The sequence below is a fragment of the Cloeon dipterum genome, chromosome 3 (genome assembly GCF_949628265.1).
Source record: "Cloeon dipterum chromosome 3, ieCloDipt1.1, whole genome shotgun sequence".
NCBI classification, from domain to species: Eukaryota; Metazoa; Arthropoda; class Insecta; order Ephemeroptera; family Baetidae; genus Cloeon; species Cloeon dipterum.
Window position 1 is genome coordinate 22,778,753 of NC_088788.1, and position 26,566 is coordinate 22,805,318.

The 26,566-nt window shown below is 39.4% G+C and overlaps 2 protein-coding genes across 3 annotated transcripts in view; both read right to left on the minus strand.

Moving 5' to 3' along the window:
• Ccn overlaps positions 1-26,566 on the minus strand; it is a 60,090-nt gene that overhangs the window by 13,023 nt on the left and 20,501 nt on the right. The window contains exons 1-3 of one of the 2 annotated variants that reach the window (XM_065484681.1): positions 11,889-12,127; positions 11,656-11,809; positions 2,255-2,465 (exon numbers count right to left, since the gene is read on the minus strand). In XM_065484681.1, coding sequence (XP_065340753.1) covers positions 2,255-2,465; positions 11,656-11,805 — 361 coding nt within the window. In that variant the 5' untranslated portion in view covers positions 11,806-11,809; positions 11,889-12,127. Of the gene's footprint in view, positions 1-2,254; positions 2,466-11,655; positions 11,810-11,888; positions 12,128-26,566 lie in introns of those variants that run through there. The other variant, XM_065484679.1, reaches the window with a different exon arrangement.
• On the minus strand, positions 5,908-9,414 carry LOC135940647 (phenoloxidase subunit 1-like). Its single transcript, XM_065485616.1, has 12 exons — positions 9,200-9,414; positions 8,629-8,711; positions 8,445-8,575; positions 8,184-8,385; positions 7,876-8,132; positions 7,456-7,809; positions 7,300-7,401; positions 6,951-7,244; positions 6,712-6,897; positions 6,516-6,654; positions 6,234-6,454; positions 5,908-6,172 (listed from the first exon to the last, which is right to left on the minus strand). Exons 2-12 carry the CDS (start codon positions 8,699-8,701, stop codon positions 5,963-5,965), a joined length of 2,169 nt encoding a protein of 722 aa, XP_065341688.1. The 5' UTR covers positions 8,702-8,711; positions 9,200-9,414; the 3' UTR covers positions 5,908-5,962.

Consider the following 26,566-nt stretch of genomic DNA (forward strand, 5'->3'; position numbering starts at 1 on the left):
CCAAAAAATATACTCGATAGTTCTCTTGCATCAACTCTTTTTAAAAAATTAATTAATAATTAATTTATAAGAGTAAATGGCTCTCATTAACGTAAGTTTAATGAACCTGATTAAAATTTAGCTTGTGCAATGTACATTTCAGACTGTGTAGTGTAATCAGCTTGCTTGGTGGCTATACAACCACGCTGCGCTTTGCTGTCGTGCACGTTGCATACATATCAGAAAGTGCAGGCGCTCAGACTCGCGAAGCAGCTTTCTGATTTCGCTTTGCAAAGCCAGAACATATTTACGTCGGTATACATTCTGCAATAACTGTTTTGTAAGGGGATCACGCGATCGCTTTTAAGATTTTTCGAAGTGATTATATTTGCAGAAAGTCAATCTGCCACATGCCTCGCAGCAGTGGAGATAATAACCATTGCACTCTCTTGAGTTTGTTCCAGGGCACACGTCAAGTCGAAGGCCATAAAATGGTGAATCGAATGGCACACGCGGCGGCTGTTACTATTTTATTTGCCACAGTAAAACCAGCGCAAGAAAGGGAAATATATATGTATAATATAAACGTATGCTAGCCGTGTGCAAACTGATTTGAGGTCGTAAGTTGAAAGCCAGTGCAAGAGGTGCTCCGAGTGTGATTGCGAAATAAAAATGGGGCCGTTTCAAGGGAGCCAGTTTCGAGACGCGGCTTCTGGGCGCAGTTCTGGCAAAAATATTACGCGCCGGTTGCTGCAGGAGTAAAATAGCGGCTTGCAGCCGTATTTCCTCGCTAGTGGCGTTTGAGAGTGTCTGCACAACATGCTTTTTTATTCGACCACTTAGCATTCATCTCGCACCATAAAACTTTTGATCTGAAAAGGCCAACAGTAAAATAATGTGTTATTGGCCATTGATGCCAACATTTCGGCAATAAAGTGGACACAGTATTTTGTCCTATGACAAAAAAATCAAACTATTTTACGTTCATTTCAGCTAATTAAAGCAAAATTTTAAATGTGTATATGCTGATAGAGAAAGGAGAACAATGAACCCTTATTTATCTTTGTTACGATCACAGATATTTTAGCTTGTAGCTACTTTGTACCTATTGCACTAAAATTCCAGTCCACCTCGTCAATGTCTCATAACAACAAATAATAGATTATGCCAATAGCGGAGGAGTGCATTAAAAAAGTCATATTTCCCCCGAGTTGTAACTTCGCGAATAGCGAAGCCTTTCGTGAAAAATTAACCGTGCCATTTTCTTTTTCTCCCTCGCTGCAGCGCCTCTGTTTGCCGAACTCGCTATGTAAACAGAAGTGAAATCCATTTACCAGACGTCGTGGAGAAATTGCCAACACATATACGTACAAACGCAGCCGGCACTATAACCTCTACCTACACTCGCACACGCTCGAGTATAAATAAAAAGAGTCAACAACAGAGTAGCAGAAGCGGCGGCGGTGGCAGAGTGAAATTCATTTTACACGCACAGAAAATATATACGCGAGTGTTTCCGTCTTTTCTCCTCTATTCAAGAAGCAGCGGTACCGATTTCTGGTATGAATGCAGCCATGCTTGAATAAAACACGCGTCTGCTTCTAGCAATTTCACGTGTTGGATAATGCACTTTGCCCAAACTTGCGTAAAAGTTTCTTAGCAACTATTGCTTCAACTTGTTTCCCTCGACGGTTTGAATGGAGAACATATTTTGCTGAAAAGCCTCTCGATATTAATTAGATTGAAGTGCTTGGGTATGTAATTAGCTTGGAAACGCCGCCACGCGCACATATTCCATCAGTGTATGCGAGCCATTACAATGGCACATACAGCAGCACTTGTCGTCGCTGAGAGTCTCGAGCATTTGCAAGTCAATTCGAAGGACGGCTGTGCGCCTCGTTCGCTCGCTCGCTTCACTCGTCTGGTCTCGAAAATGCATTCCATGTGTACATAATAAAATGCACCTGCTTCGCCTGAATTTCCCTCCGTCATACATAGCTTTCAGTCAAGGTTCTATTGACGTCTATTCAAATTTATATAGAAGGCTGCATGCTGAACGTGTCGCTTTTATTTTTATATTATAAAAGACAAGAAGAAAATGCATTGGTACATCATTTTCCATTCCGCAGCCTTTCATTTTTAAGAGTATCCAGTCAAGAAAAATAAATGGAAATGGGTCTGACGATTCAATTTTGGAATTTGCTAATGTCAGAACATTGCCCGGTCAAGAAGCAAGTGTCAGGACGTCAGGATAATTTGCAAATTCATATCTTACCTTGACACACGCCTTGACGAGCCTCGGAAGAAGGGTACTGACAGACGAGTCCCCTCCTCTCGTCGCAGAGGGCTGTTCCGTCGCACACCTCGTCTACCTGACGTGCACAGACAGCACAACAGCCGCATCCGTCCCTGATCAGCGAGACTCCTTGGGGACACAGGGGCGACTCGGCCGGGCACTCGCAGGGGTAGCTGCAGTGCGAGCGGATCTGCAAGCAAAATCCGTGGGTTGCTTTATTGCGAACATAGGTACAAGTCAGAATAAAATGTCAAGGTGTGTCATGAATCTTGCGAGCTGTCAAAGCAATTTAGGGGCACTGCCATGAATTTAATTTAGCCTGACGTTGATCGATCGTACAGCCGGCAATTTCCTTGCGAGTCGTGAGGTAAGAGAAAAATAATTAAAAAGATTGTTGCCCCGTCTCATGGGTGTCTCGCGGAAAGTTTGCTGTGGATATACAGAGGCCGACTTGGAATTCAATATGATGCGGGTTAAAAAGTTTGGGGCCACCGGGCGAGAATAAAAGGAGGCAAATTAAAGTGGAGGAAATTCTGTCGGGGGCTGTGCTTGAACGAGGAATTAAAATTAGCCCCCGGCTATGATGCCCGCAAGCGAGGGAATCTTTGGGTGGTGCAACAACTTTTTAAAAGCCTTTTAACAATGTTACAGCTTTTTATCCCGGCTGCGAAGTGGAAAGTAAGTTTTTATTTCTCCTCCCGCTGCACCTTCTCGCTGGCCGCGATGAGATTCGACCAAGTTTCTCTCGAGAGCGGAAAAAGAGATGTTTTCTGCCGAGGACGCTTTTCCGAAAAATTATACAGGTGAGTGAAGAAAGTCAAATAAAAAGATTCACCAGAGAAACTTGGAAGTGCTTTCGCCAGATTTATGCTGCGATATCGGGTGCCATTTCTGCTCAAGAATGTGCTACTCAAATCTTTTAAAAGCCATTCATGAAACATGAGATATCCAAGTGATATCTGATGTCACTGCATTCATATTCGACGTGGTATCATGGTCATACGAAAATAATGCTAAAAATATGGTTCCTGCAAAAATTCTAACAGAGAGCAGCACAAAGAACTTTGGTTTACTCTGCGCCTGGCCAAACGAGAGCTTTATCGCCAGGGAGTCAATCAAACTTTGCTCGCTCGGCGCCGCTCTCACGATCCCGCTGCCGGTTCTAATTAAAGTGCGCGCACAACGACGAGCGCAGCTCACTCAGTACGGTCTTTCATATGCCTACATGTGTATGTACCACATTGCATCGTCGGCCGCTCTTTTACAGCCGAGGTAAAGTTCGAAATTCAATAAAGTCAAACATCAATTAGGAATGGGCGAGCGCAAGTTTCGCAATTAACGCGGTGTTTCCCAGACAAACGGCGTGCAGCCACGTTAATTTGCATTTTACAAACTTCACCATCAGCGCGTAACTCGCAAATTGCATTTTAACGTGCTAATTATGTGTCGTAATTCGCGAGCGCAAATTCTCGGTGTATTATCTATCTCCCAGGTGTGGAATCACCTCCGCCCCTCGAGGAGGCTGGCTGACGGGGGCGGATGCGAAGGGGGTGCGGTGCCGAGAGCGATAAACTCTCACTCGGCGAACACCCAAGTCAGCCCACAGCGCCGTTCAAGGAACAACCGAGTGCCGCCTTTTATCATATTCACCCGCTTGCTAAAAGTGTATGCGAAGCTTTGCATAAAATATCTCGCATCACAAAAGCCCTTTGAGGTCGATAGATAAACATACACGGCAAATAGGTCCGCACAAACGCTTGCTTGAAGTGAATTTAGAGAGAGATTGACTAACAGCTGCGCTTTCATATTGTAGAGGCGAGCTGCCTTTATACACGATGTGCTTTTGGAAATCAAATTTGTGCTGATAATGCTAGGAATATGATCTCTTAAAACGGCAGCAGTGGAACCAAGAAAATAACTCTGCAAACTGTAAATCACGCACCAATCTCTAATAATTGAAGATCAAAGTTGATTCATTTATTTAAGATAAAAATCATAGTTAATTCATAATAAGTAAAGAATGTAATTTTTTAAAGGTTTTGTTTAAAATATTCGATTTTGAATATTTTTTAGTTCGGCCAATTTGTAACGAAATATCAAAATATATTTTATGTATTAAATGAACTTTTTCACACAATGAAAATCTGTAAAATTTTCATAATTATTTCTATATGCAAAATATTGTAATGTTTTCATTCGAGACAGGTAAAATTTTTCAAACTGACGTTAACCAGCATATATCTGTAATTTAAATCGTGGAATTGCGAGTTGTTTATGAAAAATGAAACAAAGAGTGAAATTGCCTTCAAAATTGATTGGAATATAATGGTATGAATAGTACCAGTTTAAACTAAATATTGATTAAGTTTCTGACACTTAAACTTAAATTGGAAATTGTATTATTTTGTGTATTTTATAAAGAGAATTGAATGACACCAGATTTTTAATTAAGAAAGGGCTGCATTAAATGAAAAACTACAGCGTAAACTTGACACACTTTGCTTATTTACTCCCCCAATGAATAAAACGACTAAATAGGTCTCAATATTTTGCAATGAAACTAATAAAGTATACTTAGTATACTTGTTTGGTCTAGTCAAGGGGCCAAATAGAAAATTTCAGCTAAATTATTACCTCTTATGGGCAAATGGAACCTGATCGCCTGATTCTAACCAAAATATGCAGCTATTCATGGATCTTTAGCTAATATAAATGGTTTTGGACGGTAAAAGGCGATACACGGGTGGTCAAAATAGCTAAAAAATTGCTTACTTAGCGTTCATTCAATGTTCCCATGACAAATGAAAGCTCAGAAAAACCTATAGTTTCTAAAATGCCTGTGCCTTTTAGAAGCCTACTTTATCATGATGAACTAATGACAGAATTTTAAACGTTTCAAGAAACATTACTCTTTAGTAGATTAATTGAAAATGCATAATACAAGATATAACTCTATCTGTAACTAAATAAAAAAATTGATCGATACAGTTTTGCACTAATACAGAGCTAACTCTCAATTACATGCAGCAAAAGTTCATTGATATGCGGAGGGCTCCGCGTTTTGCAGGCCGTTAATTATTTTGCAATGTAATTGGAAGTAGCTCTGCGAGTGTAATTATAAATCCACTTTGCCCGAGGGTTTCCAAAGCTCTGCCGCCGGCCAATTACAAAGAGGATATACACGCGCGAGTGTGTTGCTTGTAGAGAGGAGTTCACGTATACCTACGCATGCCTAATTATTCGGGCAAACAGGCTCTAGACCGCACAGCGCGCCGACTGGAAAACTCATCTCTTTCCATACACCCATCTATCTCAACCACCGTCCGCCCACCTTTTCCACATACTACTTTCGTTTCAGGCTCAAGCTGAAATTTATGCAGATCAGAGTTCAGAAGGTCATGGTGGAGCGAGCAAATTGGATTGACCTTGCGTTCAGCGTCCTTTCAATTTGCCGCTTCGCTTTTCATCGGGATTAATGAGAACTTGTTTGGCACGTATGACGCCCCCAATTAATTACAATTCCCTCTGATTACAATGAGAGCCATTCCACTCTGCGACAGGTGATACAATAAATTGTTAAAAACACGTAATTTGGAATAGTACAAGTTTAGGGCCAAATGATTACACGGTCATTTACAATTCGAATAAAACCAGCTTTTATTCATGCACTCAAAATTAGCTTCGTTATTAAGTGCTCTTCGTAACATCTTCGTGGACAATATTCACCACTCTGGTGTACATATTCGGAATGATGAACTCTGACAGGGTCTTTGCTGAGCTCGCACGGTCGAACGGGTAGCCCATTGCCCTCTTGTCAGGGTACTTCTTGTTGAAGATCCCGCAATAAGACGCGGCAATTTTACATTCTCCAGCTTGTATCCTAATCGTTTGGGCAATCTGAGAAATTATATTTTCCAAAACGTTAAAAGGAAGCAAAAAATTTATAAAATATCATTACGATATCCGATCCATAATCAGATACCATGGCAAAAATCACGCCAGGGTAGCCGGTTTGGTTTCCTTTGGGGATCAGCAGATTGTGCGGCCAGCCACAGCCGCATCGTCCAGGATCGTTGGACGTGCTTTCATTGTATTCCAAAGTTTTAGCCGACTGTGCAAATGGCACAGTCACAGTTGAATCAATTGATTTTCTTATAATCGTATTATAGCCTTTCTTCACTTAAATGAGGGTATATTAGTTTATAGCTCATATACATAATCAATATATTTTTAAACTTACACGTAACATCGAATTTGTCCAGCTCAAAAAACAATTTTCTCTGTTTATTGAAACTTAGTTCCTCGCCTGTATCTCCAAACTTTGGGCCTAAGAAAATCCGAATCAAAGCCTTTTTTGGAACAGGATAGTCGCTATTGACCTTTGAAAATGAAAAATATTAATTTTTCAATAAAACAATGAGATGAAGGTTTAAAACCTTGATATAGTAGGAGAAGTTTCGATGATCCAAATGTTTAAATTGTATAGAGACGGGATTCCTCGGGAAAAAGTCCAAACCCCGGCTTAGGTCAACTTGACGCTTTCCCCAGAAAGTGTAAAAGGTGTTTGGCTTAGCATCCGTGACTATCTCCAAATTTACAAGGCTAATCTTTTTAAACTCCAGCTATGTGCAAAGACGTAAGACGGGTGGCGAGAAAATTTTGATTTTATATTTACATCACTTGTGGTGTATGAAGGTAGTGTGTCTTTGTGTTGTTGAAACATGTAATTGACTAATCCATGAATTCTATAAAACACTGGATCTCGCATCGCCGTCTGCGTCTCCCCAATGACGGAGACTGTTTCTAAATGAGTACCCGTAGGATCGTGGCTCCACGCGATTGCTAGGTGCAAGAAGTTGTGAAAATTGTTGTAGTATTGAAGGTTAATGCCATGCACGGTCGGTTCAACAATATTTCCTAAAATGTCGATGCCTCCAAATGCGTCAAGCACTTGTGTTGTGCCGTCTGGCTGTACTTGAAATCTTATTATTCGACCACAAACATGAAATTAGTTTGAAATTTACATTTTGAGCTCTTCCTTTGTAAATGGTATCCATGATCCGAGCTCTCCACTCCTCTAATTCTCTGATTTCAAAAATCACTTCATCTGCCTCTCTGTCAATATCCTTTTTTTAAAATTAGGTATTTACAGTTAAAAAACGGCCATTTTATTATTATACTTTTAAAACTGAGTATGGAGCACGAGCAGCCCAGTTTTTCGTTGCGGAGTTGGTGAAAAGTTTTGGGAAATATCCCTCCTTGATGGGAGCCTTAAAATCTGATATTTTTTCAGTGAAGAGCATGGAGTTGGTCAGTCGCTCAAAATTGTAGCGAGCCATAATTTGTTGGTGAGCATAATAAAAGAGTTCTCCTCTACGATCCTTGTTCACTATCTCTTTTGGACCACTGAATGGATACATGAGGTGCCAATTCCAATGGTGCAAATTCAAACCAACATCCTCGCGGAAATATGCAAGTTTGTGTTCCGGCTCACGATCTGAAGCGGTTGGATTGTTCTCCAAATCTAGAAATGCCTGAAGCACGTATTTTGTAATTCAAACTCATGTCTATGCCACAAGGAAACAAAAATCAAAACTCGCCTGTCCTGCAGCCTTGTCCAAATTTCTTTGACTCGGTCCTGAATTAACAAGCATCATCGCGGTTTGCCTCATGTTGGTGAGCGATGCGCTACTGAAAAATTTTCCAGGAAAAATTTCGTACAGAGGCGGCAGCTTAACATTCAGGCAGTCGCTTCTGTGGGTGACTGCCAGGGAAAAAGCGTGGACAAAGAGGCCAGGATTGATATTGTCTCTCACAGCGGCAGCCGTCGTGAAAAACTGCGTACTTGTGTTTTGTCCTTTAAATAATTTATGGTTAGATTTTAAAGACTATTAAACACATTATATACCTATAAAGAATTCAGTTAATTCACTTGCTAGTTCCATGTGCATTGGAATAAAAGTGGTAAATGTGACAGTCTTAGGGAGAGCTCCAAATTTTTTTATGGCACCCTCAATGTTAGGATTTGGCTGGATTTTAATTGTTTCATACACTGTGGACATAGATGCTTCACTTTGCAAATACTCTTGAAATGGCTGAATGTTGCTGCTCTATTTAAAAATTAATTTTCGCTTTAGGTAAGTTAGTTTGTTTAATCTGCAATGTTTACAATGTAGCTGTTTGGGACATTAAAAGCAATGGGGTAACGTTCGCCCTTCGGTATTAAAATTGGTTCGTGTATCCTGTCCAGCAAAGCGAGAGTCACCATTTGTGGGTCCAGTGCTTCAGATGACCAAGCATCTTAAAATGCATGTTTAGTGAAAAAATGAAATCTCTTGCAAGTTTATACTTACGTGTAAAAATTAGCAAATATGCAAGAGGAGTTCCAAGAATTCTCAACATATTGCCTTTGTCACGCCTCAACATTTAATGTTTTCTGGAAATAGTCAGTCAGCATTTATACTACGGAAGTTTGCGTGCAGCCTTCAAAACTTGATGGGTAGAGTGCGCTTTTTATTTGCTATCAGAAGAGATAAAGGAGATAAATGTCTTTTTTTCCTCTCTTTAAATACAGTATTTTATATTTTATTTAAAAAAACATTATGTTGGTGGCCATTTCGTTATCGCCGCAAGTCACTTGTCAGAGTTTTGTCATAAATTATTTTAATATTCCTGTAATGTAGAATGCCTCCTAAAGTAGCGAAAAGTAGAATTTTTTGAAATTATATGATTTACCTTCAATCTGAAGAAAAAGTCAGCAACACCCATTTTATTAAATAATAATTTCTGCTGTAACACTCTGCTTTTAGCCTAGTTTGCGAAATTTATATTAATTATTCATCACTTCTGCATATTAAAATAAAAATAAAGGCTGCATTATGCCATTGGCTTGGTGAATAAAAATTGTGTAACTCAGATGCTTACCCTGGACCTTTCTCGAACGTTTTGCTCAGCACATTCGCTGCAGACTCCCAGACTAGGAGCAAAATAATGCCGCTTCCCGACCACTGGTCTGTTCTCTCTGCTATATTTATTCCGTACAGATGCAGCGCAACAAATGAAATTGCCATCTGGTCTTATCTCGTTGCTCCCGCCACTGTGTACGAATAAATAAGCTCGTGGCATTTTGTTTACGTCCACTTTCCGCCGGCGTGCTAAAAACGCAGTCTTCACACAGAACGCAAGGCGCATCCCGCTGCAGAATGTAAAGGGTCGAGATAAACGCGATTCTCATTGATTTATATATCTTCACTTGCTTCGCTCATGTAATAAAGCGTGGCAAGTAGCAAAAGCCACACGCTTGTAATGATAGGCGCTGGTCCGTATCATGTGTGAGAGCTGTGCAAAAATGTGTTAAATAGCTTTATGATATTCAAAATTGAACAAGAGGTTTGTAAAAAGCTGTCATGAATTGCAAAGAGAAACCTTTAATTTTCAGAGAATATTCCAATTAGCTAATTGCACTAAACTATTCTCTTTTGCAGGCAATAACGATTACAAACTCTATTTCCCTATTTGAAGGCATGTAAAAGTCGCAGCAAGACTTTGACGAGCAGAGTTTAAAATTAGCAGAAGGTTAACTCTTAGCTAATTACCCCAGCTAATGGGATGAGATTGATAAAAAAAGGCAATGATCATCAGAAGGCGACGTAAAAAAGAGCCGAAGCTTAAAAGCAGAGCCAATCGCAAATTGGTGTTTAGGTTTGGACAAAAAAAGGCAAAATTGCTGCCGCTAATGAACAAAGGCACGGCTAATCCATTCGATTTCAAGCGCCGGTGCGTTCTCCGCGCCGAGCTGCTAATTAATGGAGTTGGTTAATGATCGAGCAGCGAGCAGGAAGAGGGTGCTGAGCGAAACATGCATCATCAAATCGGAGGCAAAAATTTGTTTTTCCGACAGGAAGCGAGAGTGGCAGCGGCAGACACGCCCAAGTAATTTTAGTTTTGAACGCCTCGGGCGCAACTAATCCACCCCTTTGGCCCTCCAATTTCGGCGGCTGCAAAGCAGGCGACTCCATTTTAATGGCTGATGGAATTCATTTGGAAAACTCATTCGCCGAGCACGGCGAAAGGGTCAAAAGGCAATAAACGGCAGGGTGCCGGTCGAATTACACGCTCCTCGAGGTGCGAAACTGCTCTCGACGAGCTCGCCGCTCACAAAAACTAACTTTTAATGATGAAATCGCGCCCGGGCCGTGATTATTCCGACTAGTTTTCAAGAGACTCGCCGGTCGACCTCTTTTCTCATCCCAACCGGTGCTCATTAAAATTTCAGTTGCACTGTTTAATGTACGCTCCGGATTGGCCACTTCAGCGCAAGCAATTTTGAGCGGAGCGGACCACTTGAATTATTTTTTCAGCCGGCCCTGCTTCATTACGATTTGTTTGTGCAACCACTCGCGATACAAAAGTGCTTTTTCCCTCTTTTCCTTTTCGACTGATAATTATTCCACCAGCGAGCAATGTTATCGCGCACGGTCAAAAACTTTACCATTAGCCGTTTCCCTGCGTGTGACGCATTCTTTACGGCAAACTTTTGATCAAATAAAACACGGCAAGGAAGGACAGAAAAAGCACACGTTGAAACAAATTACTCGCTGACTGCATCACTGCGGCAACGGGACGGATAAATTAAAGTAACTGGAGAACATGTTGTTTAAAATTCAGACTCTCAATGTAAAAATAGGCAATATAAGAGTAAATAAATGTGAAACAATAATGCAGTGAAAATATGTCGTTGAAAATATATAATGCAAGAAACCCATTGCAAAATTTAATGAAAATAATTGTGATAAAATGCAGCAACATTCCTTTAATGAAAAAAGGGTGTAAGAGTAAAAAGATATGCAAATTTAATTTTTATTGCATTTTAAATTGTTAAAAACATTATTTCACACCTTAAAATTTATTTCACTTGCTGGCAGCAAGCATAATAAGTTAAAAGTCTCATTAAATGCTGCGGTAGACAACATATTGTACAGCTGTGCAATGCAGGTTGCAAACTTCACTTAAACTAGTTAACTACTATAATTGCTTTGTCGTACACTAAGCCCGTTGAGTTTTACCGCAACTACTCTTTCAACTCTGAGATGACAAGAGCATTAAAATTTTTTGCGGGAACGTTCATCCTGCACGTAAAGTAGTGTTAATTAAATCACCTGACTCCAGAGTGGGCTTGCTGACTTTTTTTTGCAAACATTAGTAGCACACATAACATAGGGTGTGCATTCCCTCTGGCAAATTCTCAAGCTTTCGTTTCAGCGCTGTAAATCAGAAGGTAGCTAGGCGGATTGTGTTACTTTGCGTTCGTGCGTCGGATTGTCGCCCCGTTTGCGTTCTGACAAGGCAAAGGGCCACTCGAGAAGGAACCGCACACCTACCTCTTCGTCCGGGTTGAAAGTGGGGTGGGCCGCTGGCTGCTTGAAGTCGTCGCACTCGTAGCAGGGCGCTGCTTCTCCTTGGGCCGTGGCCAGGTGATAAAAAAGGAAGAGCAACGCCGCCACTTCTTTCCCGACGCCGCCGCGGAACATGGCCCTGCAATAATAAAATGAGGACAATCCCGTGAAATTCCATTTTATTGCTCTGGAGTGTGCTAATGCACGCCGCCGCGTACTTTCTTTCACTCGTTCCAACAACCACAAGCCGCAGGTATTAAGGCGAACGCAGCAGGGGGGAATGGACGTATATTGCACTGCGCCTAAGAAGTGAGTGATTCGTGCTAGGGGAGAACACGGGCTTCCGCTGATCCTATTAGGATTTGCACTGTCCCGCTCATATCAATTTTCAGCCAATTGAGTTTCACGCGGTTTTACAAGGGACCAGGCAAGAAAGCGAAAAGTCGAGTCGGTTTTAGTGCATGTGAAAATTGAGAGAAAATATCGAACATTGAATATCTCGATCTGACTTTTCAAATTAGAGGACATGGACGTCAAAATAGTAATTAATTAATGTGAGTAGAGGATTTATACCGATTCTGGCCACCACTAGTCGATCGTTCCCCACTCTCCCACTTGGTTTCTCCCGCTTCACTCGACGATTCTGTTATCTCCCACCTCACTTGATAATTATGTTGGATAAAAAAATGAATAAAATGAATCACCATTTAATAATTTCTGAAGTCAGGTACAAAAATGAATAAAATGAAACAATCTCAAATAAAATTGATTACCTTTTATTTCACAAACCAAAAATAAATTATACAATTCAAGTAATTCCGACGATAGCTTATTGAAGAAGATCCAAACATTTTTTCTCTAACGACTTATCGCTCCCATAATGTCTATAACAGCAATCTTTTAGTTTCCAAATATTATCACTCAAAAAATTGTAATATTCAGCAATGTTTTCATAATTTTCTATTATTGTCTTAAATTCATTCATTACGATCTTGAGTAGGAAAGGATGTGGTAATTTCCTTTCAATTCTTTCGATGAAATAACATCCGTGATTTTCGCTATAAAGAAGATTTATAAAATTCCCTATTCTATAACTCTTTTTTTCACTCATACAATCTATCATCATCTCTGAATTTTGAACATACTCCTCAATATATATAAAATCAACGCATTCATCATAAGGATCTTGTTCAATAACGCAACACGGATAGATCCTAACAATTTGTTTTCGACCGTCGTCGAGTTCAACAACGCCAATTCCAACCTTGACTTTTCCAAACGTTCGCGTCAGAAGCATACTCGCGCACTCCACCGAAGCTAATGATCGCTCCTGTCTAAACTCAATCCTATTTATTCATGAAAGTGGGAGGGGAAATTATGTAATAACTAACCTTGAGATTACTGTTATATGTTCCCAATGTCATTCAAAGTCAAAAAAACCACGACGATTTTCATGAAACATGGTAAGGATTTCAAACGAATTATAATACATTTTCTTCAACGTGTCGCTAGAAATACACCACTTTCCATTTCGTTCACAATACAAATGTGATAAACCGTCGTACGTCGGTCGCAACACGATCGTCGGAGCGATCATTTTCATTATCTCAAAAGGGTTTCCGGAATTAACGAGACGACCGCTATTAAGTCGAAGGAAAACCTCCATCAGATAAGAGAAATCCTGCAACGTGACCGTAAACTCATCACCATACACAATCCACTCGAACGAAATGTCCTGATCCTCTTCATGCTTAATTTTAAAGTGAGTTGTTTCACCACCATACTCTAAAAACGATATAATGTAATGATGCTCTTCTGCGAGATGCGTCAAGGTGTCCGCGAAAAGCTCACAACTCTCCTGCGTTTCTTTGTCGTATAAACTAATATCGATCTCGGACTCACCACGGTTGTAGGATACGTACAAGTCCTTCTCACACCCGATCGAGAACTTTTTCTGTAAGCCCGCCATGACTGAATGCTGGTGACAGAATCAGGTGACGGTATATATTCACGGCAAGGAGAGGGGAAAAAGGTAGTGACGGTTGTACTGCACACGTCAAAAGAATAATCCAAAAGGAAATCTTTTCACCCTTATACAATCTCCTGCTCCATTAATTTATAATGGCCGTAAGGAAGAGTAGAGTGGTCTGGTAAAATAACGCGTTTATCGTCATGCGGGTCCAAAGCTAATTTACATATTTTTGACGTATAAAACTTATGAGGAGCAGAGGTGATGTTCGAAAAAGTAACATAATCAAACCCAACCCTTTTCACAAATATCAGAGGAGAAAACTACACGTACAAGGTGCTTCTCGCACCCGATCGAGAACCTTTTCTGTAAGAGAGCCACGACTAAATGATGATCTAAAAGAATCAGGAGATTTTATATATTCACAGCAAGGAGTGTGAACAAACAGAAGCGGTCACTTAGAGGGCGACGAGAGAAAAAGTTAATCCAACCTTTGTAGAAGATAATGGAACCCACATTCCAACAAATGCTGCATTAATTTATAACGATCAAAAGGAAGAGTAGAGTGCTCCGATAAAATTACTCATTTATCATCGTGTGGATCCAAAACTAATTTACTAATTTTTTTATTTATACAACCTATGATTTACAGAGTTGATATATTGAAAAAGTAATTATTATTTATCGTTCTTGAGCACGCAGTTAACAAAATCCGCGTGACAAAAATCTTTTTCATAGTGCATTTTTAAATCCCTTTGGCTTTTTTTACACTCTCCATCATCACAGATATAGCTATACATTTTAGATCGAGGAGCAACAAACTCATTGTTAGTAATGAGGATCCTTTTAATTCATCCACGAATTTATCGTACACTTTTCAATTTTTAGGTGAGTAGAGTGGATATGGTTTTTTGGGGGAAGCGAGCTAAAATCTAAATGATGAGATATTTATATTGAATATAATTAAAACCAGGCTTCATCCTCGTTGTCAATAAAAGAGAATTTTGTACATTTGGTCTTTGGAGCTTGCCTCATCTGCCTCATGAATAGGTGGGTGTTTTAAAGAATTGTATGGAACTTTATGTGATTTTAGATGTGACATTATTGCATTGTTTGTATTTGATTGAAATTGTAACTCATGATTAGGACGTTTGTGATGACGTCGAAACTGGTCGAGGAATAAATAAGACGAATTTCTCTTTTATCGACAACGAGGATGAAGCCTGGTTTTAATTATATTCAATATGTAAACAACCTCGAGTGATCGCATTTTTCAAATATTGATGAGATATTTGTTGATGTTCATAATTGAAATAGGTTGTTTTAAATTCAGTGATAACCCCAGCCAATCGTGAACATTTCTGCAAGAGAACCATGACTGAGTGATGGTGAAAAGAATCAGGAGACTTAATATATTCAAAGCAAGGAGTGGGAAAAATAGTAGCGGTCACTTAGAGGGCGACGAGAGAAAAAAAGTTAACATAAAATAATAACATATCGATTATACATATTCATTCACCAAAGGTAGTGGAAAAAAGTTGTGTCAGTGTGTTTATACTCTGCTCAAAGTGTTGAGTGGGGAGAAATTAGCGAGAGAAATCAGTTGGGAGACATCCACTTGGGATGTCCACTTGTGAGCACTTGTGAGATCATCCCAGTTTTTATTCGATCCGCCAAGTAAAAAAAAAGCACTTAACAATAACTCTTCAAATAAGGTCAATGCTGTAATAGAATTCATTTTCTCATTCGTAAACATGCTCTAAATTAATAATAACCGTAAGGAAGCGTGGAAATGTTTTGGTAAATCGTTTATCATAATGAGTATCCAAAGCTAATTTAAAAGTTTATAACTTATGATTGACAGAGCTGATATTAGAAAACTTGGTTTTCTATCATTGTTGAGTGCACAGTTAACATAAAATAGATATCATATTAAATTAGGGAACGGCTAACTAAAACATCCTGCTTAATTACTGGTTTAAAGCGTGGTAAAAAGAAGTAACTTTTTTTGAATGAGAGAAGAGTTCTCTGGTGATAATTTTTCCTCCACGTTAATTGACCATTTATTTGTCCGCGTTAAATCATTGCGGAACATTTCAAGTGTCATCACACACAAGATCTCTAACCATTACGCAATCGCTACGTTGCTATACACACAAACAAAAACACAACAAGCAATTGATGTAGCACGAACTGACTTCCAGTCAGTGTATACAGACTTAAACACCTATTTTTGGCCAAATGACTGTTTTTGATAAAAGTTTTGAAAAGTTTCTTGAAATCCACCTAACTATCTACCTAACAAAATTTTCCATAATAGACTCAAGGCAATATGCATACCAAAAAGGCAAAGGTGTAAATGAACTATTTGTAAATTTCTCTGATTTTATTAACTCTAGTTTGAGTGCAAAAGATTTTGTTGCTGGTTTGTTCATTGACACGAGAATGGCTTTTGATGTGCTGGATTATAATAAACTGCTAGTTAAACTAGATAGTGTTGGCATACGTGGATCAGTTTTGAGTTTATTCAAAAGTTATTTAACAAATCGCAATTTTGTTGTAAAAATAAACAAAGAGATGAGTGAAACACGTGAGCTTGACCGAGGCGTGCCCCAGGGATCTAAACCTGGGCTCAATATTGTTTATAATGTACATGAATGATTTGTTCCCTCTGCTCAAAAATTACTTTATAAATATTTTCGCAGACGATATCGTGATCCTACACTCCCACAAAGATTTAGCGGTATGCCAAAATGTGATTCAATCTGAATTTAATATTGTGACTGAGTGGTACCATGATAGTGGTTTTTTAATCAACACGAAAAAGACCGTGTCTTTATTGTTTTGTCAACCGAGGTTGTGAAAAGATTGCAAACTGCGAGTTATATGTCATGATACCGAGTGTATTCACAATTTTTGTATTAACTGTGGTTGCAGAGAACTGTTGCAAGCGAACCAAACGAAATATTTAGGTGTTATTGTAGACCAAGACTTTAATTTTAATATTCATATTCAACATGTTTCCAAAAAGCTCCGTAAAATTGTGTGCGACTTCAGTTACTTAAAGGCTAACATGCCATATAATGTGCGAAGGATTATGTATTTCTCTCTGGCTCATTCTTATTTGAATTATGGCATGACCGCATGGGGAGCTGTGAACTTGTCACCTCTATTTTGCACCTCCAAGAAAAAATACTGTATAAAATGTGTTCAAAAAAGCACCAACAAAACGTTGAGAATTTCTTTCATTTTTGGTGCGTGTTGCCTGTTGACAAGATTTATCAGCTTAGTTCACTGTGTGTTAAATATTTTGATGATGACTTTGGCGATCAGAGATTTCACCAGTATAATACACGATTGTTAGATAATAAATATTTCAATAGAACATCTGAATGTATTTTGCCGAGACTGTGGAACATGTTACCGAGTGAGTTAACAAATCTGAGAGACAAAAGTGATGTTAAGCGAAAAATCAAAAAGTGCCTTATAAACAATTGAATCGAACTCTTATCGACCATATACTGCATTATTTTCATGATAATGTGTACATGACTGTATTAAATTATGCTGCCTTGTGCAGCTATTATGCATAAGCACCAGCCGTTAATTCTTCGGAATTGACTGGACTTCCAAGGTTTAGAAATAAATATTCTTCTTTAAAAAAGTAAAACCAAGCATATGATTGATATACATTCTTAATTTCAAATTAAACCATAAATTGTGTCATCATTCCCAATCTATGTGCTCCATCAGTAATTTTCAAATTTTCTCTACATAACATTTTGATCTCTTTGATGATTAAGATCACTTTCTGTTCTCCTGACAAAGAATTCTGTACAGTGCACTTGCATTTTTTAATATATATGTATTGTACTCACCACAAACAACATACTCACGGAGTAGCCAAAATGAGGAAATATGTACCACATGCAATTGTAAATTACATGAATTAATATTCTGCTCCTTCTTTGATAATATATTTCCAATCCAACCAGGATAGCTAAATTTTCATTCCAACATTTCTTGAGGTAGTACACGGTGGTGTAGCAAAGTGTGGGTTACGCCTGCACTTGAAGCACTAATCAGAGAACGTGATAGATTATTTAGGAGATCAAAAAGTAATAAGACGAACATGTTATACAGGACTAAATATAACAAATTTCGTAATAAAGTCAAACAAAAACTTAAACTCACAGAGAAAAATTATAATCTTAAAGTTTTTAAATCATGTCAAGGAGATGATAAATTAACGTGGACTAAGTTAAATTCTCTTTTGGGCCGAACAGTAAACTCTTTAGATGATACAATTTTGCGATACATGACTCGTACTTTAGATTTGTCAGATATTTTTAAATGGTTTTCGCCACCAATTTACTGAGGCACCGGCCAAAAGCTCGCTCAGTCGCGCCTTTCGTGCGTTGAGACAAACGAGCCAGCACAGCAGAGCATGCGGCTCCCGTGAGCGACACACACGTAAATATGTGCTATCATTGCTAGTCTTAATAAAAACAAAGGCCCGGGAGTTGACGATGTTTCTGTGCATGATGTTCAGCATGCAGGTGTCGCGTTTGAAAAGCTCCTCTGTTCAGTACTTTAATAAGTCAATTAAAACCACCAGCTTTCCAGACTGTCTCAAAACAGCAGTTATCCGCCCATTGTACAAAGACTCTGCGCACATCAAATTCGAGAACTACCACCCAATATCCATACTGACAGTTTTTGATAAAATATTTGAAAAGTTTCTCGAAATACACCTAACTAGCTACTTAAGCGAATTTTCAATATTAGACTCACGACAATATGTGTACCAGAAAGGAAAAGGTGTTTATGAGCTGTTTGCTAATTGCTCTGATTATATAAATTCCAATCTCAGTGCCAAAAATTATGTAAGCTGGTGTTTTTATAGATATGAAAAAAGCATTTGATGTGCTTGATCATGATAAACTCCTGGTCAAACTAGAGAATATTGGCGTTCGTGGAACTGACTTAGATCTGTTCAAAAGCTTTTTAAACAATCGTAAATTTGTGGTAAAAATTAACAAAGAGATTAGCAAGAAATGCGAGCTTCACCGTGGTGTGCCCCAGGGATCAAATCTGGACCCAATTTTGTTTATTTTGTGTATGAACGATCTGTTTCCGCTATTGAATAAGTGCTTTGTTAATATTTTCGCTGATGACAATGTGATACTACCCCCACAAAGATTTTGCGGTATGCCAGAGTGTAATTCAGTCTGAATTTAATATTGTCACTGAGTGGTACCATGATAATGGTTTTTTAATTAACACGAAAAAGACCGTGTGTTTACTTTTTTTGTCAACCGAGGCTGCGAGAAGACTGCCAGCTGCAAATAGTGTGCCATGATACAGACTGTATCCATAACTTTTGTATTGGCTGTAGCTGCAGGAAACGGTCGCAAGTGATTCAGACAAAGTATTTATGTGTGCTAGTTGACCAAGAATTTAATTTTAAGGCTAATATATTCAACATGTTTCTAAAAAGCTTCGTAAAATTATATGTGAATTTAATTATTTAAAGGCGAATATACCTTACAGTGTGAGAAAGATTATGTATTTTTCCCTTGCTCATTCCTACTTAAATTATGACATAGCCGCATGGGGAGCATTCAGTTTGATGCCTTTTGTTGAACCTCCAAGAGAAAGTATTATACAAGATGTGCTCTAAAAATACCGACAGATAGTGGAGGATTTCTTTCAATTTTGGAATGTATTGCCTGTTGCCAAAATTTACCAACTAAACTTACTGAGTGTTAAATACTTTGATGGCGATTTTGGTGTTCAGAGAACACACCAGTATAATACACTCGTTTATTGCTTTCTGCTCCAGTTGTGGAACCAATGCTTGTAAACAAGTATTCTTACCGAACATCTGTATTTATTTTGCCAAGACTTTGGAACATGTTGCCGAGTGAACTAAAAAATTTGACTGACAAATGTGTTGTGAAGTGAAAAATCAAAAAGTGGCTTATGAACAGTTGAATAGACTGTCAAAGACTACACACTACAATAATAAATTTTTTGATTGTATGTAAATTGCACATGAATGTACAATAATTGTGTTGCCTTAAATTGTGCAGTAGAACAAGCACCAGCCGTTAGTTCTCCGGAATTGGCTGGACTTCTGTAGTTTTCAAAATAAATATTTTTCTTCAAAAAGTAATAATAATCTAGTTTTTACGTGAAGGTTTTCAGTGACACCTTTACGATTTTCATGAAAAACGGTAAGGATTTCTGACGATTGTTGATACATTTTCGCCAACATGTCAATAGAAATATGCCACATATCATCTTGTTCACAAAGCATAAGTTCATTGCTACCGTGTCGCAGTCGAAACTCCATCGTTGGAGCAATAATTTCCAATCACTCGAAAACACGTCTGGCTAACGAAAGACTAACGCTATTAATTTGATGGAACACCTCCATCAGATGAGAGAACTCCTGCAGGGTGTAATCGCGTGAACTCGCCACCATACGCAATCCACTTGAACAAAATGTCCTGATCCTCTTCGTGTTCGATTTTGAAGTATGTTGTTTCACAACCATACTCTTAAGCGCATTCTAATGTAATGCTACTCCCCAGCGAGATGCGTTAAGATGTCCGCGAAAAGCACATAATTCTCCTGCGCTACTTTGTCATACATACAAATATCAATTGCAAACTCACCACATTATTTGTAAGTCACGTACAAGGTGTGCTTCTCGCACCCGATCGAGAACCTCTTCTGTAAGAGAGCCACGACTGAATAATGGTGAAAAGAATAAGGAGATTTTATATATTCACAGCAAGGAGTGGGAAAAACAGAAGCGGTCACTTAGAGGGCGACGAGAGAAAAAGTTAATCCAACCTTTGTTGAACATAATGGAACCCACATTCCAACAAATGCTGCATTGTCAGCGACGCGGGGCAGAGGGCGCCGAATGGGTGCAATCGGCCCTGCAAGCGCGCCATCTCTCTATCACGAGGTCGGAGCCTGTTCTTCTAGCCATGGTAGACTTGAAAGGGTGCAGGGTGGACAAGAAGGGAAAATGCTGACTTACTATACCATGCCAGTTTATCGTTGATAGCGGCGTCAGTACAGCGTGGCTAGCCAGAGGGACGAGCGAGGGAGCGAGAGAGTTACTCTCTTGCTCGCGTACCGTCAGGAGAGTGAATGTGTAGGTGCGAGCAGGTCGCGTGCACGCGAGAGGCTCTTGCGTTGCCTTTATTGATACCGGAGTTTCTCCCTCCGCTCTCCCCTGTGGACGCCCGAAAGTTCACGTCATTACATATCGGTGCACAATAATTATTAATACGATCGTAATAACAAATATCAATTGCAGACTCACCACATTATTTGTAAGTCACGTACAAGGTGTGCTTCTCGCACCCGATCGAGAACCTTACTGGTGAAAAGAATAAGGAGATTTTATATATTCACAGCAAGGAGTGGGAAAAACAGAAGCGGTCACTTAGAGGGCAACGAGAGAAAAAGTTAATCCAACCTTTGTTGAACATAATGGAACCCACATTCCAACAAATGCTGCATTGCCAGCGACGCGGGGCAGAGGTCGCCGAATGGGTGCAATCGACCCTGCCGGCACACCTTCTCTCTATCATGAGGTCGGAGCCTGTTCTTCTAGCCATGGTAGACTTGAAAGGGTGCAGGGTGGACAAGAAGGGAAAATGCCCACTTACTATACCATGCCATTTTATCGTTGATAGCGGCGTCAGTACAGCGTGGCTAGCCAGAGGGACGAGAGGGGGGGCGAGAGAGTTACTCTCTTGCTCGCGTACCGTCAGGAGAGCGAACGTGTAGGTGCGAGCAGGTCGTGTGCACGCGAGAGGCTCTTGCGTTGCCTTTATTGATACCGGAGTTTCTCCCTCCGCTCTCCCCTGTGGACGCCCGAAAGTTCACGTCATTACATATCGGTGCACAACAATTGATTAATTGAAATATTCAAACCAATCAAATTTATGATACTCCAACTTTAAAATATGATGCATTTTTAATTTTTTAAAGAAGTCCCTGAATTAAGCGGTAGAAAAAATTTCAAAATGAATTAAAAGACATATAATTTTCGAAATTAAAAAAAGTCGATAGAATATTTTTTAATTAATCATACCAATAAACGGTCAAATGTGTAAAAAGTCTGGTCACGAAGTACATAAAGGGCTAAAATAGAGGATTTTAGGGATTTTTAGTCTGCACGAGGCTTCGGCGGCTGCCTACCTCTGGTATGGAGCTTTTGCATGCAAGTGCAGCCGCCGAAGCCTCGTGCAGACTAAAAATCCCTAAAATCCTCTATTTTAGCCCTTTATGTACTTCGTGACCAGACTTTTTACACATTTGACCGTTTATTGGTATGATTAATTAAAAAATATTCTATCGACTTTTTTTAATTTCGAAAATTATATGTCTTTTAATTCATTTTGAAATTTTTTCTACCGCTTAATTCAGGGACTTCTTTAAAAAATTAAAAATGCATCATATTTTAAAGTTGGAGTATCATAAATTTGATTGGTTTGAATATTTCAATTAATCAATTGTTGTGCACCGATATGTAATGACGTGAACTTTCGGGCGTCCACAGGGGAGAGCGGAGGGAGAAACTCCGGTATCAATAAAGGCAACGCAAGAGCCTCTCGCGTGCACACGACCTGCTCGCACCTACACGTTCGCTCTCCTGACGGTACGCGAGCAAGAGAGTAACTCTCTCGCCCCCCCCTCTCGTCCCTCTGGCTAGCCACGCTGTACTGACGCCGCTATCAACGATAAACTGGCATGGTATAGTAAGTGGGCATTTTCCCTTCTTGTCCACCCTGCACCCTTTCAAGTCTACCATGGCTAGAAGAACAGGCTCCGACCTCATGATAGAGAGAAGGTGTGCCGGCAGGGTCGATTGCACCCATTCGGCGACCTCTGCCCCGCGTCGCTGGCAATGCAGCATTTGTTGGAATGTGGGTTCCATTATGTTCAACAAAGGTTGGATTAACTTTTTCTCTCGTTGCCCTCTAAGTGACCGCTTCTGTTTTTCCCACTCCTTGCTGTGAATATATAAAATCTCCTTATTCTTTTCACCAGTAAGGTTCTCGATCGGGTGCGAGAAGCACACCTTGTACGTGACTTACAAATAATGTGGTGAGTCTGCAATTGATATTTGTTATTACGATCGTATTAATAATTATTGTGCACCGATATGTAATGACGTGAACTTTCGGGCGTCCACAGGGGAGAGCGGAGGGAGAAACTCCGGTATCAATAAAGGCAACGCAAGAGCCTCTCGCGTGCACGCGACCTGCTCGCACCTACACATTCACTCTCCTGACGGTACGCGAGCAAGAGAGTAACTCTCTCGCTCCCTCGCTCGTCCCTCTGGCTAGCCACGCTGTACTGACGCCGCTATCAACGATAAACTGGCATGGTATAGTAAGTCAGCATTTTCCCTTCTTGTCCACCCTGCACCCTTTCAAGTCTACCATGGCTAGAAGAACAGGCTCCGACCTCGTGATAGAGAGATGGCGCGCTTGCAGGGCCGATTGCACCCATTCGGCGCCCTCTGCCCCGCGTCGCTGACAATGCAGCATTTGTTGGAATGTGGGTTCCATTATGTTCAACAAAGGTTGGATTAACTTTTTCTCTCGTCGCCCTCTAAGTGACCGCTTCTGTTTTTCCCACTCCTTGCTGTGAATATATAAAATCTCCTTATTCTTTTCACCATTATTCAGTCGTGGCTCTCTTACAGAAGAGGTTCTCGATCGGGTGCGAGAAGCACACCTTGTACGTGACTTACAAATAATGTGGTGAGTTTGCAATTGATATTTGTATGTATGACAAAGTAGCGCAGGAGAATTATGTGCTTTTCGCGGACATCTTAACGCATCTCGCTGGGGAGTAGCATTACATTAGAATGCGCTTAAGAGTATGGTTGTGAAACAACATACTTCAAAATCGAACACGAAGAGGATCAGGACATTTTGTTCAAGTGGATTGCGTATGGTGGCGAGTTCACGCGATTACACCCTGCAGGAGTTCTCTCATCTGATGGAGGTGTTCCATCAAATTAATAGCGTTAGTCTTTCGTTAGCCAGACGTGTTTTCGAGTGATTGGAAATTATTGCTCCAACGATGGAGTTTCGACTGCGACACGGTAGCAATGAACTTATGCTTTGTGAACAAGATGATATGTGGCATATTTCTATTGACATGTTGGCGAAAATGTATCAACAATCGTCAGAAATCCTTACCGTTTTTCATGAAAATCGTAAAGGTGTCACTGAAAACCTTCACGTAAAAACTAGATTATTATTACTTTTTGAAGAAAAATATTTATTTTGAAAACTACAGAAGTCCAGCCAATTCCGGAGAACTAACGGCTGGTGCTTGTTCTACTGCACAATTTAAGGCAACACAATTATTGTACATTCATGTGCAATTTACATACAATCAAAAAATTTATTATTGTAGTGTGTAGTCTTTGACAGTCTATTCAACTGTTCATAAGCCACTTTTTGATTTTTCACTTCACAACACATTTGTCAGTCAAATTTTTTAGTTCACTCGGCAACATGTTCCAAAGTCTTGGCAAAATAAATACAGATGTTCGGTAAGAATACTTGTTTACAAGCATTGGTTCCACAACTGGAGCAGAAAGCAATAAACGAGTGTATTATACTGGTGTGTTCTCTGAACACCAAAATCGCCATCAAAGTATTTAACACTCAGTAAGTTTAGTTGGTAAATTTTGGCAACAGGCAATACATTCCAAAATTGAAAGAAATCCTCCACTATCTGTCGGTATTTTTAGAGCACATCTTGTATAATACTTTCTCTTGGAGGTTCAACAAAAGGCATCAAACTGAATGCTCCCCATGCGGCTATGTCATAATTTAAGTAGGAATGAGCAAGGGAAAAATACATAATCTTTCTCACACTGTAAGGTATATTCGCCTTTAAATAATTAAATTCACATATAATTTTACGAAGCTTTTTAGAAACATGTTGAATATATTAGCCTTAAAATTAAATTCTTGGTCAACTAGCACACATAAATACTTTGTCTGAATCACTTGCGACCGTTTCCTGCAGCTACAGCCAATACAAAAGTTATGGATACAGTCTGTATCATGGCACACTATTTGCAGCTGGCAGTCTTCTCGCAGCCTCGGTTGACAAAAAAAGTAAACACACGGTCTTTTTCGTGTTAATTAAAAAACCATTATCATGGTACCACTCAGTGACAATATTAAATTCAGACTGAATTACACTCTGGCATACCGCAAAATCTTTGTGGGGGTAGTATCACATTGTCATCAGCGAAAATATTAACAAAGCACTTATTCAATAGCGGAAACAGATCGTTCATACACAAAATAAACAAAATTGGGTCCAGATTTGATCCCTGGGGCACACCACGGTGAAGCTCGCATTTCTTGCTAATCTCTTTGTTAATTTTTACCACAAATTTACGATTGTTTAAAAAGCTTTTGAACAGATCTAAGTCAGTTCCACGAACGCCAATATTCTCTAGTTTGACCAGGAGTTTATCATGATCAAGCACATCAAATGCTTTTTTCATATCTATAAAAACACCAGCTTACATAATTTTTGGCACTGAGATTGGAATTTATATAATCAGAGCAATTAGCAAACAGCTCATAAACACCTTTTCCTTTCTGGTACACATATTGTCGTGAGTCTAATATTGAAAATTCGCTTAAGTAGCTAGTTAGGTGTATTTCGAGAAACTTTTCAAATATTTTATCAAAAACTGTCAGTATGGATATTGGGTGGTAGTTCTCGAATTTGATGTGCGCAGAGTCTTTGTACAATGGGCGGATAACTGCTGTTTTGAGACAGTCTGGAAAGCTGGTGGTTTTAATTGACTTATTAAAGTACTGAACAGAGGAGCTTTTCAAACGCGACACCTGCATGCTGAACATCATGCACAGAAACATCGTCAACTCCCGGGCCTTTGTTTTTATTAAGACTAGCAATGATAGCACATATTTACGTGTGTGTCGCTCACGGGAGCCGCATGCTCTGCTGTGCTGGCTCGTTTGTCTCAACGCACGAAAGGCGCGACTGAGCGAGCTTTTGGCCGGTGCCTCAGTAAATTGGTGGCGAAAACCATTTAAAAATATCTGACAAATCTAAAGTACGAGTCATGTATCGCAAAATTGTATCATCTAAAGAGTTTACTGTTCGGCCCAAAAGAGAATTTAACTTAGTCCACGTTAATTTATCATCTCCTTGACATGATTTAAAAACTTTAAGATTATAATTTTTCTCTGTGAGTTTAAGTTTTTGTTTGACTTTATTACGAAATTTGTTATATTTAGTCCTGTATAACATGTTCGTCTTATTACTTTTTGATCTCCTAAATAATCTATCACGTTCTCTGATTAGTGCTTCAAGTGCAGGCGTAACCCACACTTTGCTACACCACCGTGTACTACCTCAAGAAATGTTGGAATGAAAATTTAGCTATCCTGGTTGGATTGGAAATATATTATCAAAGAAGGAGCAGAATATTAATTCATGTAATTTACAATTGCATGTGGTACATATTTCCTCATTTTGGCTACTCCGTGAGTATGTTGTTTGTGGTGAGTACAATACATATATATTAAAAAATGCAAGTGCACTGTACAGAATTCTTTGTCAGGAGAACAGAAAGTGATCTTAATCATCAAAGAGATCAAAATGTTATGTAGAGAAAATTTGAAAATTACTGATGGAGCACATAGATTGGGAATGATGACACAATTTATGGTTTAATTTGAAATTAAGAATGTATATCAATCATATGCTTGGTTTTACTTTTTTAAAGAAGAATATTTATTTCTAAACCTTGGAAGTCCAGTCAATTCCGAAGAATTAACGGCTGGTGCTTATGCATAATAGCTGCACAAGGCAGCATAATTTAAT

What these genes read in the sequence shown, in the direction of transcription:
- LOC135940647 (XM_065485616.1), bottom strand. Translation starts at nt 8,701, where the DNA reads ATGTTGAGGCGTGACAAAGGCAATATGTTGAGAATTCTTGGAACTCCT. An exon ending in CTCCATACTCAGTTTTAAAA is followed by an intron (nt 7,402 to 7,455) that starts GTATAATAATAA and finishes TTTTAAAAAAAG; the next exon opens with GATATTGACAGAGAGGCAGA. An exon ending in CTGATTATGGATCGGATATC is followed by an intron (nt 6,173 to 6,233) that starts GTAATGATATTT and finishes ATAATTTCTCAG; the next exon opens with ATTGCCCAAACGATTAGGAT.